The 12,465-nt window shown below is 33.5% G+C and overlaps 2 protein-coding genes across 4 annotated transcripts; both read right to left on the minus strand.

Moving 5' to 3' along the window:
* Nucleotides 1-61: 61 nt before the first annotated feature.
* On the minus strand, nt 62-4,022 carry LOC130734081 (cysteine-rich receptor-like protein kinase 44). Its single transcript, XM_057586380.1, has 8 exons — nt 3,449-4,022; nt 2,805-3,171; nt 2,476-2,592; nt 1,906-2,051; nt 1,594-1,804; nt 1,224-1,461; nt 848-998; nt 62-597 (listed from the first exon to the last, which is right to left on the minus strand). Exons 1-8 carry the CDS (start codon nt 3,905-3,907, stop codon nt 250-252), a joined length of 2,037 nt encoding a protein of 678 aa, XP_057442363.1. The 5' UTR covers nt 3,908-4,022; the 3' UTR covers nt 62-249.
* A 4,055-nt stretch (nt 4,023-8,077) lies between these two features.
* LOC130734076 (cysteine-rich receptor-like protein kinase 44) lies at nt 8,078-12,060 on the minus strand. 3 transcript variants are annotated; one of them, XM_057586374.1, is made up of 8 exons: nt 11,542-12,060; nt 11,079-11,304; nt 10,576-10,695; nt 10,078-10,223; nt 9,780-9,990; nt 9,280-9,517; nt 8,910-9,060; nt 8,078-8,658 (listed from the first exon to the last, which is right to left on the minus strand). In XM_057586374.1, exons 1-8 carry the CDS (start codon nt 11,995-11,997, stop codon nt 8,311-8,313), a joined length of 1,896 nt encoding a protein of 631 aa, XP_057442357.1. In that variant the 5' UTR covers nt 11,998-12,060; the 3' UTR covers nt 8,078-8,310. The 3 variants fall into 3 exon arrangements, with proteins under 3 accessions (XP_057442357.1, XP_057442356.1, XP_057442358.1); XM_057586373.1 differs by having other exon boundaries at nt 10,929-11,304; XM_057586375.1 differs by having other exon boundaries at nt 10,929-11,304; nt 11,621-11,706.
* Between the last annotated feature and the right edge of the window lie 405 nt (nt 12,061-12,465).

Consider the following 12,465-nt stretch of genomic DNA (forward strand, 5'->3'; position numbering starts at 1 on the left):
CAGGTAAACAAATTGCTAACAGATGCAACACAAAATCAGATTTCTAACATCCATACAGAAATACATAACAAACGTGTCCAACCTTATACTTCAAAACCAACTGAATGTTATATTACAGTTTCTGATTCACTTTAAACGAATAAGATCCAACCAAGTCTTTACACGAGCAAATCCGAAGGACATTCTATTTTGGTTGAAACATAGATGATATAAGTAAATACTATCATCACCCCAATGACCAGAATCAAATTAACGAGGGTACAGCTCAGTAATTGAAGCTTCATTTATTGATTCTTGAGCTGATTTGAGTATCAATTCACTTGATCTTGTTTCCCTTGAATTGTCTTCCCACGACGACGTGTTTGGGTGGCTTCTAGTTCTACCCACGTAAAATCCAGGTTCTGAAGGCACAGGAAGAGTCAGAGAATAGCTTCCAAGCATGAGTGCAATGGAAGCCATAGGTGGTCTGGTAGATATGTTTTCTTGAACACAAAGTAAACCAATGTGAATGCATCTTATCATTTCACTTCTTGAACTGTTGTTCAATGTTGGATCTATAATATTTGTAGGTGACCCCTCCCTCCAGCTTCTCCATGCCTGCAAGAATTTGCTCAATTATGAATAACCATATACTATTAAGGGTTCTTTAAGAAGAACTTATTTGAACTTAAACATTTAAGCTGGTGTTTGATGAAGCATATGAAAATAGCTGATTAGAAGAACTTATCATATGCGCTTAATTAAGCCGTAGGTCAATTGTTTCAGTTCTACATTAATGTTCAGGAGCTCCTAACATTCTATTTCATAATGGTAAGGAAGAAACAACAATGAGAAAAGAAAGACTTACAAAGCTTAATAGATCCTCTTCATTCTCCCCATGACGAATGGCACTGTTTTTTTGCCCGCTAATAATCTCAAGAACCAGTACACCAAAACTGAAGATATCTGATTTTACTGAAAATTGTCCATACATCACATACTCAGGTGCCATATATCCACTGCAGGCCAACATGAACAAACTTAATTAGTAAAAATGCGAAATTTTTAAATGAGCTTATCTCTTATAACAACTAGTTTCAGAATTCGGATGCAGTCCATCAAATTCTCTTAGTTGAATAAATTATCAATACATGACTGAATGATAATGTAAGAGAAAATATTAGTTGTTAGTTGATTCAAATTTAGCTTTTATGACAATAGTAGCCACATATTCTAGTACTTACTAGGTTCCAACAATTCTATTTGTATTTTCTTGTGTTTGGTCCACAACAATCAGTCTTGCCATGCCAAAATCTGCTATCTTAGCATTCAGCTCGTCGTCTAGGAGAATATTGCTTGCTTTGAGATCGCGATGTATAATGCGCAATCGTGAATCCTCATGAAGGTAAAGAAGGCCTCGAGCAATACCATGTATGATTTTGTGGCGCATTTCCCAATCCAATTGTGCTTTCCTGGATGGATCTGTATTAGTTTTAAAGCTATGTTAGTAGCCAGTCATTGTCATTGTTCGGTTACAAGCTGGAATCACTTATTGGAGCTTGTCTACTTGAAGTAACAAAGCAACAGTCTAATAATGCAATGTTTATAGCTTACCAAATATGATGTAGTCAAGACTTTTATTTGGAACAAATTCATAGATAAGGAGCCTTTCTCTCCCTTCCAAACTGAAACCAAGTAGCCTAACTAAATTTCTGTGTTGAAGCTTGGCCACTAGAAGCACTTCATTCTTAAATTCCATATCTCCTTGGCCAGAATTCATTGACAATCTTTTGACAGCAATATTTTGTCCTTTAGATAGCTTACCCTGAAAATAAACTCCCATCAGGTATAACATTTTTTTCATAGCCAAGCATGTTATGCCATGTTTTGATGAACAAATATCTGAATGAAACAATGTTATTTTACCCAATAAACAGCTCCGAATCCGCCTTGTCCAAGCTTATTGGAATCAGAGAAGTCATTCGTAGCAACTCGTATGGTGTCAAAGTTGAATTGCAGTGACTCATTTGTTATGATTTCATCATCATAGTCATCATCATCTTGTGAAGGAACTGTGCAATTGGGTTAAACAAATGAGTTTTTCAGATATGATAAGTACAATCAAACTAGAACATTGAAAGAAAAAATTTCTAAATGTGAAACAAGAAGGAAATGGTTCTTAAATTCTCTGCTTCTCCTTCATTTTCAACTCAATTTTATCTGGGTAAATTCTGTCAACAATCAATTCTAACAATGTTGTTCGAAACACGTGCTTATTCTTAGAAGTGATTGAGTAATTAATGCTTACTTTAATCCATTGGAATAATTTTTTGTCAACAAAATGAATTATGTCATTCTTTTTTACTAGAAGGAATACCAAAGTTCTGTTAGTCACAGTTAAATTATGATGCATTGTAGAATCCTATCACTTAAAATTAATAAGACTATGTTCATGACAAGTGACAGTAAATTTATGCTTGGAGGCCTTGGACTTACTTCCAATATTTTCTCTTCGCTTCTTCACTCGTAAATAGATGCAGATAGAACTGAGCATCAATACAACAACCACTGGAACTGCTATGGCTATGGCAATTTTATAGGTGTTGCTCTTCCCTGCACAAATCAGAATCCTTGGTGGGTTAGACCATGATTTGATATTTGAAGAAAATGTATAAAACAATAAGCTCTAAATATATAGAAGAAAATGTTCACATTCAAGAAATTACTAATCAAAGTAAAAATTAATTAAGTCAACTCCTGGTTCATTTTGGGTGGCTCAGTTTTAACTACTACACTTTAAGCAGTTAAATAAAATGTGACAGTACCTTCCGAGGATGTATTATTAGTGGATGCTGAAGTTGGTGGTGTTGATAAGGATGGCGGCGGTGGTGGCGGCGGTGGCAGCGCTTCATAGAACGGGTAGGTTTCATATCTAATTTTACAACTTGGTTTCATAACTCTTACACCTACCTTCCCATCACAACATAGTGGCAACTCTCGAACAGCCTCAGACAAGCATTCATCACATTGAAGGCTAGACAGATCAGGAGTGCACTGCACCAGACCATACAAATCTAGAAAATCTGGACCAGAAACATTTCCAGTAGCATACTTTAAACGAGAGTCCCCTGACTTAGCCCTGTTTCTCAAATCATAAAACAAGCTCCTCAGCGCTTGGTTGAACTCATCCACCTGATAGAAATATAATATAAAATTATTAATTTGTCATTTATCAAACTGCTCAAGCTTTTGAGATAAGGGGTTCATGACATGATATCAGAGCTTCTATGATCAAGTGGTCAAAAGTTCGATCATAGTTGTCATTTATCAAACTGCTCAAGCTTTTGTGCACAAGGTACATGAACCTATGTATTGTCTAAGACTCTAAGCTTAAGCCCAATGGAATCTTTGTGTGAGAGGGCATGTTAAAAATACTTAAACTTTTGGAATAATTGATTCATGGTGACACCTTTGTTGCATTCTTGCGGTTCCAATAGCTCATCCCAGGTGAAGTCTCCATGGTGCCAAAGATGGACCTGTTTGAGTACCTCAGTGTGCACTCTTCAATGTACCCAATTGCCTCTTTTTGGTTGGGACAATGCAGTGGTAGGTTGACCCTTGAGTTGTTGAGGCAGGTGAGGCATTCATCACGTTTGAGGTCTCCTCTGCAGAGTGCTATGGCTGAAACTTTGTCAATGCCTTGGCCATAGGAGGAATTGTAGAAACCATAGTTGATTTCTGTGTTGGAAAGGAGATTGGAGAGGAGGGTGTTGAGGTTATTGTGGTAGGTGCTGTTGAGGGTGTAGTTGCCTTTGTTATTCATGCAATAGGGATAAAACCTTGGTTGGGCTCTGACTTGATCAGACACCATTATCATGAGAAGGAGAAAGCTTTGAAAGCAAAAGAACCAACTAGGAAGAGCTACCATTGTGAATGTGATTGTCCTCTCAACAATCAGAATAAGAAATGAAGGAATGAATTGAATGAAGAGATTCTATTGCTAAATGGGGGGTGTTGTCCACTTGAATGATGACCAAGACTAGTTGAAGTCAACTTCTTACCTTTTCCTTCATGTAATTTTGATTACCATTTTTAGGGTCCCCCATGGGTTCTAACTCTATCACAACTCACAAGTAGGCCAGTAATGTTACTTATAAAAACTGCATAGTTTCTTTCTTTTGTTCTGCACCAAGCTATTACTAATTTCCTCAAGACTCTGAAATCACAATAAATTGGTATGTTTTCTTAACAAATTTTTCTTCATACACACTGCTTAGGATTGTAGCCCTTAACAAAATGCTTAAAAAGCCCTATTTACTAAGTACCAACTGTGTTGCGCTAGACTTTATTAGTAAAAACTGCATATAATATGTGTAATATTATAATTTTTCAACTTTTTATAGTTTTTAATTGCTAAAAAATACCAAGCGTATATAATTTAATTTTTCATACAATGTAAAAAATAAATTATGATATTCATATTATCATATCTTCACGCTTCAATAAAGTAATATGGGTAGGTTCAAAATTTGAGTTGAATCAATTTTTGTGGAGTTTATTGAGAATGTGACACCTAAGAAAGAAATGTTTGATTCTACAAATGCCACATGCTTTAATTTTTTTTATTTCATAAAGTTTTTTAGATTGAGTTAAAATTATTTCATATGTTTCAATTTTTTATTTGATTGTATGATTTATATTCAATAAACTAATATTTGATACCCCAGGGAAAAATATAAAAATAGTTTCAGTCTTAAGGTAAATCACATGTTTTTTTTTACTAGGCATTATATTTTAATATCCTGGTTAAAATTATTTTAATTTTATATGAAAACAATAAAAAATGACTAGGAATTATATTTTATTATTCTGGTTAAAAATAACTTTCATTTATATAAACAGAAAACAAATGATAACACTTTTTCTCAATTTGTATTTAATAACTAATATTGATTATTTTTTCGAAAGATAATAATATTAATACTTATTGTTCTTATTATTTGAATTAAGTTCATATTTGAAGTTCATATTATTATTATTTTCAAATTTCCTATGCATTAATGCTATATAATATTCAAAATTATTATTTATTATTAGTCGATAAATTTTTATCTCTTTTTTACGAATTTGAGAAGTACAGTAAATTTTAAAGTGAGGTTTAATACTTTTTAATTAATAGTTAATAGGTTAAAAAACTAAACATATTGAAAATAAGAAAAAAGTAGATGATTAATAACTTGCTCTTATGTACCCAAAAAAATAACTTGCTCTTTTGCTAAAAAATATAACTATTTTTTGAACGTGCTAAAAAAACTTGTTCTTAAAAGGGAGTAAAAATTATTAAATATTTTAAAAATTAAATAATTATCAAATAGATTTTGGTTGTATGTGCTATTTTTGCACAAATTTAGACCAACATTAATTTTTTTATTCTGTTTTTTCAAAATATATGTTTTTAATTTTTATTTTGATTTAATTTAATACTTAATATTTTTCAGAAAAATATATTTTTCTTTTATATATTTATTTTTAAAATAAATATAGATTTTTGTCTATATATTGATATTTTAAGTATATGAAGAAAAAAAAGTCAATACATAAAGTTCAATAAAATAATTATTTAAAAATATAATAAAAATATAATTTTTTTCTAATTAAAAATTAAAATTTTTAAGCACTTTCCAATAGAGGTTTATTCTTGTATTTTTTTAGTGAATTGGTAAGTATTTAGCCTGAACATCTTTTTATTATTTTTATAATATTTAAATTTAAAATTTTTGCTTTGAGATGAAAATTTAGTATATGCTCTCATTCAGTATATTACAACATCAAAGAGACCCAAACAAAGTAAACAGGGGGATATTTTTTTTTGGAGGGAAACTTAATGATTGAAAGGGGTCATGACATGGTATAACCTTCTAGAAAAAACCTTGAAACTTTCTTTTAGTATATAATAATAATAATAATATATAATAAAATAATATTATAATATAATATAGATATAGATGTGGCTATTTGATTTCCCGGACCAAGTTATTTCTCTCACGAAAATATTACGTAGATATGATGGTGGAGAAAAGGATAGGAAAAAGGACACAAAGTGGTTATATGTGTAATATGTACAAATATATTTTGTAAATGATTTGATAGCGAAGGGACTGGAGAATGGGAGAATATTAGTGTATATATTGGTGCAGTTACAGCCGCCATCATAACCTTTTTTTCTCTTTCTCAAGACTGAGAACCACACCATTCTTACAATCTTACTTGCTTAGAAGCATCCAAACCAATGTAACACCTTGACCATCTCGTTCAGCCAGCTTTCTTGACTAGCATCGTGTCTTTTTCTTTCATAACATCTTTCCTAGAATGACACTTCCCTGTTTAGTCAATTAGCACGTATTGGAAGGGTTTGCTTCTTCATATTTAAGGGATCCAATAATAATGTTTGATTGACACTCGAAACACACCTGCACCAAATAATTACTACATAAAAAATGGCTTTTTAAATCATTTTTTTTTTGGTATTTTAAATCATTTCTAAAGCGCCATAATTCTCGGCGCTTTCATAGGTCCTTAAAGCTCTTTGAGAACTTACAAGAAGCGTTTTAACGTGAGTTGCTGCCAAAAATTTTGTAGCAAACTCTTAGCAATTGGTTGCATGGCTTGCAAAGGTAGTAAAATGATGGAAAATTTAAATATACTCGTAGCTATTTAGCAACTAAATTGCAACAAAATATTACAATTTTTTTATTTACCTAGCTCTCTAACTAGGAAAATGTGGAGCTAATTCTGAGCTAATTGTGAGGAAAATAGGGTTAACCATTGGGAGCAAATTTGCTACTAATATGACAAGAAAGAGGTTCCAAAAATCTGTTTAACATAAGCAATCTTGAACTGTATTGTTATCTGATGGAGAAAAAAATGCACCTCAGAAATTAAACATGACACATAATTTATATCTCGGTACATAAACAAGAAGGAGGTTCTATAATTTGTCCAACAACAATGAGGTGCATCGTGCAGTTTCAAACAGATGAAGTATTGTAGGCAGAAAATCATATAGAGCAGAACCATTAATGAAGGTTAAAGGATGAGAAAGATATCATGTGTAATGCAAACTTCCTTCCACATCACTGAGAAGTTGTACAACACCTTGATAACACTTTTTCATCAATATGTCATATTTTCATAAGTTTTACTATTACCGACTTACAAGAGTTGCACAAATGTTTGCAGCACTAAATGTTGAATTTTTATGATCAATATATATATATGCGGTTCAAGTAGAAAAATATAACTGGCTTAGATAATCACTAGTCAGAGGAACAAGTTTTTACAGACCTTGTGAAAGAGGCCGCCCTCTAATTTAATTTCTGCCGTATGGCAGCTTGAATCTCTATGGAAGAGTTGTACAGGATGTAAGCAATTTTTTTGGCATCCACACATTAGATAGTTACTACCATGTTATATGACATCAAAGCATCAAATAGATAAACCCGGGGTTAAATGCAACAATACTCCAGCTTCCCTGCTTAATAAGAATTCATTACTTTCTAAATGACAGAGTGACCACCAAAGTTATAGAGCATCTAAATTGATGCACCATGTTGAGCAAACTAAAATCTTATGAGAATGCAGTGACATGATAAATTCAAAAGCTTGCCAACTACTGGAGCGTTGCTTTGTTGTTTGATTTTCAATAATAGTTCATGCCTTCAGAATCAGGACAAGACTAATTACTCGAACGATCAGCTTGAACCTTTTCTTGCAGCAGGTTTAGCCTCAGAATTCAAGCTGTCACTGATTGTCTTACTGTTAAAGGTCATTCTTGGAAAGAGACACAAGTACATGTTGATATGAACTTATGAAGTAGGAACTGGTATCTATATAAATGAAGGGAGAAAATCCCTTGATTACACTCAAATGACAAGGTACCTGTCCCTCTCAGCCCCTCCTTTTATTTATAGGCAACTTTATTTCTTATTTCTCACATATAAACAAGCTAATTTTAGAGTAGTTCTTTCTCCTTAGAACAAGGTGTTAGTTTAGTTAAAAGGCCTGAGAAAGTTGGACTCCCCTCGGGTAAACAAATTGCTAACAGATGCAACACAAAATCAGATTTCTCACATCAATACATAAATACATAACAAACGTGTCAAACCTTATACTTCAAAACCAACTGAATGTTATATTACAGTTTCTGATTCACTTTAAACGAATAAGATCCAACCAAGTCTTTACACGAGCAAATCCGAAGGACATTCTATTTTGGTTGAAACATAGATGATATAAGTAAATACTATCATCACCCCAATGACCAGAATCCAATTAACGAGGGTACAGCTCAGTAATTGAAGCTTCATTTATTGATTCTTGAGCTGATTTGAGTATCAATTCACTTGATCTTGTTTCCCTTGAATTGTCTTCCCACGAAGACGTGTTTGGGTGGCTTCTAGTTCTACCCACGAAAAATCCAGGTTCTGAAGGCACAGGAAGAGTCAGAGAATAGCTTCCAAGCATGAGTGCAATGGAAGCCATAGGTGGTCTGGTAGATATGTTTTCTTGAACACAAAGTAAACCAATGTGAATGCATCTTATCATTTCACTTCTTGAACTGTTGTTTAATGTTGGATCTACAATATTTGTAGGTGTCCCCTCCCTCCAGTTTCTCCATGCCTGCAAGAATTTGCTCAATTATGAATAACTATATACTATTAAGGGTTCTTTTAGAAGAACTTTTTTGAAAATAAACATTTAAGCTGGTGTTTTGATTAAGCATATGAAAATAGCTGATTAGAAGAACTTATCATAAGCGCTTAATTAAGCCGTAGGTCAATTGTTTAAGTTCTACATTGATGTTTAGGAGCTCCTAGCATTCTATTTCATCATGGTAAGGAAGAAACAACAATGAGAAAAGAAAGACTTACAAAGCTTAATAGATCCTCCACATTCTCCCCATGACCAATACCACTGTTTTTTTGGCCACTTATAATCTCAAGAACCAGCACACCAAAACTGTAGACATCTGATTTTACTGAAAATTGTCCATACATTACATACTCTGGTGCCATATATCCACTACATGTAAATACAAACTTAATTAGTAAAAACTGCTATGATCTTTAAAAGGTTAAATTTTTTCAATATTTTAATTGTCACATGCTATGATCTTTGGATATGACGTTAGTCTAAAAGTATTAATACATGACTGAGTGATAATGTAAAAAAGGAAAGTTGTTAGTTGATTCAAATTTGTTCTAATGACAATAGAAGGCTCTAACAAATTCTAGCACTTACTAGGTTCCAGCAATTCTACTTGTATTTCCTTGTGTTTGATCCACAACAATCAGTCTTGCCATGCCAAAATCTGATATCTTAGCATTCATCTCTTCATCTAAGAGAATATTGCTTGCTTTGAGATCACGATGTATAATGCGCAACCGCGAATCCTCATGAAGGTAAAGAAGGCCTCGAGCAATACCCTGTATGATTTTATAGCGCTTTTCCCAATCCAAATGTGCTTTCCTTTTTGGATCTACATATACACCAAATGGTATGAGTTTTAAAGCTTTGTTAGTAGTTAGTCTTTGTCTAGAAAACAGAATTTAAGTATAGCATATTTAGATTTCGTTTGATTTTCGCATTTGAGTAGAATCAATTTTGACTGAAGTAGTCGGGGAGAAGCAACTACTAGTCTGCTGGTAATTTTTTTGGACCAAATTGATTTGGAATGAATGATATGCAAAATACATGCGAGTAATAGAGCGACAATCAAATTATGCAATATTCTAACTTACCAAATATGATGTAGTCAAGACTTTTATTTGGAACAAATTCATAGATAAGGAGCCTTTCTCTCCCTTTCAAACTGAAACCGAGAAGCCTAACTAAATTTCTGTGTTGAAGCTTAGCCACTAGGAGCACTTCATTCTTAAACTCTGTATCTCCTTGACCAGAATTCATTGACAATCTTTTGACAGCAATAACTTGTCCATTAGATAGCTTACCCTGAGAGTATACCACTATCAGGTACAATAAAAAAAATTCACAGACAAGCATATTATGCCATGTTTTGAACGAAGCAATGTTATTTACCCAGTAAACAGCTCCGAATCCGCCTTGTCCAAGCTCATTAGAATCAGAGAAGTCATTTGTAGCAACTCGTATGGTGTCAAAGTTGAATTGTAGTGACTCACTGTTTTTGATTTCATCATCATAATCATCATCAACTTGTGAAGGAACTGGGAAGTTTGGTTAACCAAACGAGTTTTTCAGATATGATAAGTACAATCAAACTGGAACATGGAAAGATAAAATTTTACCATTATCCATTTTATCTGAGTTAATTTTGTCAACATTCAATTCTAACAATGCTGATCCAAACACACTGTCACACTTGCTTTAAGCCATTGGAATAATTTGTTTTGTCTACAAAATGAATTATGTCATTCTTTTTAATTTACTAGAAGGAATACCAAAGTTCTGTTAGTAAGAGTTCAATTATGATGCATAATAGACTTCTATCCCTTAAAATTGTTAAGACTATGTTCATACAAGTGACAGTAAATTCATGCTAGGAAACCTTGGACTTACTTTCAACATTTTCTCTTGGCTTCTTCACTCGTGAATAGATGCAGATAGAACTTAGCACCAGTACAACAACAACAACCGGAACTGCTATGGCTATGGCAATTTTAGATGTGTTGCTCTTCCCTGCACAAATCAGAATCCTTGGTGGGATAGTCCATGATTTGATATTATGTATAGAAGAAAATATATAGAAGAAAATGTATAAAACAATAAGCTCTAAATTTATAGAAGAAAATGTTCACATTCATGAAATTACTAATCAAAGTAAAAAGTTAATTAATTCAACTCCTGGTTCATTTTGAATGGCCCAGTTTTAACTACTACACTTTGAGAATAAAATGTAACAAGTATAATACCATCTGAGGATGTACTATTAGTGGATTCTGAAGTTGGTGGTGTTGATAAGGATGGTGTTGGTGATGGTGGTGGTGGTGGTGGTGGTGGCGTTTCATAGAACGGGTAGGTTTCATATCTAATATTACAACTTGGTCTAATAACTCTCGCACCTATCTTACTATCACAACATCCTGGCAACTCTCCAACAGCCCCAGACAAGCACTCATCACATTTCAGGCTAGACAGATCAGGAGTGCACTGCATCAGACCATACAAATCTAGAAAATCTGGACCAGAAACATTTCCAGTAGCATACTTTAAACGAGAGTCCCCTGACTTAGCCCTGTTTCTCAAATCATAAAACAAGCTCCTCAGCGCTTGGTTGAACTCATCCACCTGATAGAAATATAATATAAAATTATTAATGTGTCATTTAACAAACTTGTTAAACTTTTGGGATATGTAGTCATGACATGATATCAGAGAGATTTTATGATCAAGTATTCAAAAGTTCAATCATAAGGTAGGTGAACCCCTATATATATTGTCTAAACTTAAGCCCAATGGAGTCATTATGTGAGAGGGCATGTTATAAATACTTAAACTTTGGTAACAATTGATTCATGAAAACACCTTTGTTACATTGTTGACGTTCGCCAAGTAAATCTCAGGACGAATCTCCATGGTGCCAAAGATGGACCTGTTTGAGTACCTCAACATGCAGTTGTCAATATACCCAACTGCTTCTTTCTGGTTTGGACACTGTTGTGTGAGGAGGACCCTTGAGTTGTTGAGGCACTTGAGACAATCACCAGGTTTGAGATCTCCTCTGCAGAATCCTATGGCTGAAACTTTGTCTATGCCTTGGCCATAAGAGAAATTGTAGAAGCCATAGTTGATTTCTGTGTTGGAAGAGAGTGTGGAGAGGACGGTTTTGAGGTTGTTGTGGTAGGTGCTGTTGAGGGTGTAGTTTCCTTTGCCATTCATGCAAATGGAATAAAGGTCTTGCTGGGCTCTGGCTTGAGACACCATTATCATGAGGAGGAGAAAACATTGAAGGGAAAACAACCTGCAAGGAAGAACTACCATTTTGATTGTGCTCTCAATGATCAGAATAAGTAATAGAACATTGAATATGAATGAAGAGCATATATTGCTAAATAAGGGGTCTTGTTGTCCACTTTATTACCAAGACTGATTGAAGTCAACTTCCTGCCTTATAACTATATTAGGCTAATAATGTTACTTATAGAAATTTTGTAATTTCTAATTTACTTCACATTGATTTTTTAGGATGTGGTTTAATTGGATTGAGTATTTTAGGTAGTGTTTAGTAGTGGAGCTGAAGAAGATAGAATAATATGTAACATAAAGTAAGAGTATAGAATTAGATAATAATATTCAGCGAACTTGAAAGATAAATTGCATCTTCCTGTAATTGATTTCTGGACCTCTCTCACTCAATCTATGTTTCCTACCTTTTACCACTTGAGGTATTATTCGGAGACGGTAATTCCATATTATTTGACGAGGAGCACAAGTTTAATTACATATATA

Source organism: Lotus japonicus, chromosome 1 (assembly GCF_012489685.1).
Source record: "Lotus japonicus ecotype B-129 chromosome 1, LjGifu_v1.2".
Classification (NCBI taxonomy): domain Eukaryota; kingdom Viridiplantae; phylum Streptophyta; class Magnoliopsida; order Fabales; family Fabaceae; genus Lotus; species Lotus japonicus.

What these genes read in the sequence shown, in the direction of transcription:
- LOC130734081 (XM_057586380.1), bottom strand. Translation starts at nt 3,907, where the DNA reads ATGGTAGCTCTTCCTAGTTGGTTCTTTTGCTTTCAAAGCTTTCTCCTT. An exon ending in TAATAATACATCCTCGGAAG is followed by an intron (nt 2,593 to 2,804) that starts GTACTGTCACAT and finishes TGATTTGTGCAG; the next exon opens with GGAAGAGCAACACCTATAAA. An exon ending in AAGAGGATCTATTAAGCTTT is followed by an intron (nt 598 to 847) that starts GTAAGTCTTTCT and finishes AAATTCTTGCAG; the next exon opens with GCATGGAGAAGCTGGAGGGA.
- LOC130734076 (XM_057586373.1), bottom strand. Translation starts at nt 11,997, where the DNA reads ATGGTAGTTCTTCCTTGCAGGTTGTTTTCCCTTCAATGTTTTCTCCTC. An exon ending in TAATAGTACATCCTCAGATG is followed by an intron (nt 10,696 to 10,928) that starts GTATTATACTTG and finishes TGATTTGTGCAG; the next exon opens with GGAAGAGCAACACATCTAAA. An exon ending in TCTTGACTACATCATATTTG is followed by an intron (nt 9,518 to 9,779) that starts GTAAGTTAGAAT and finishes GTGTATATGTAG; the next exon opens with ATCCAAAAAGGAAAGCACAT.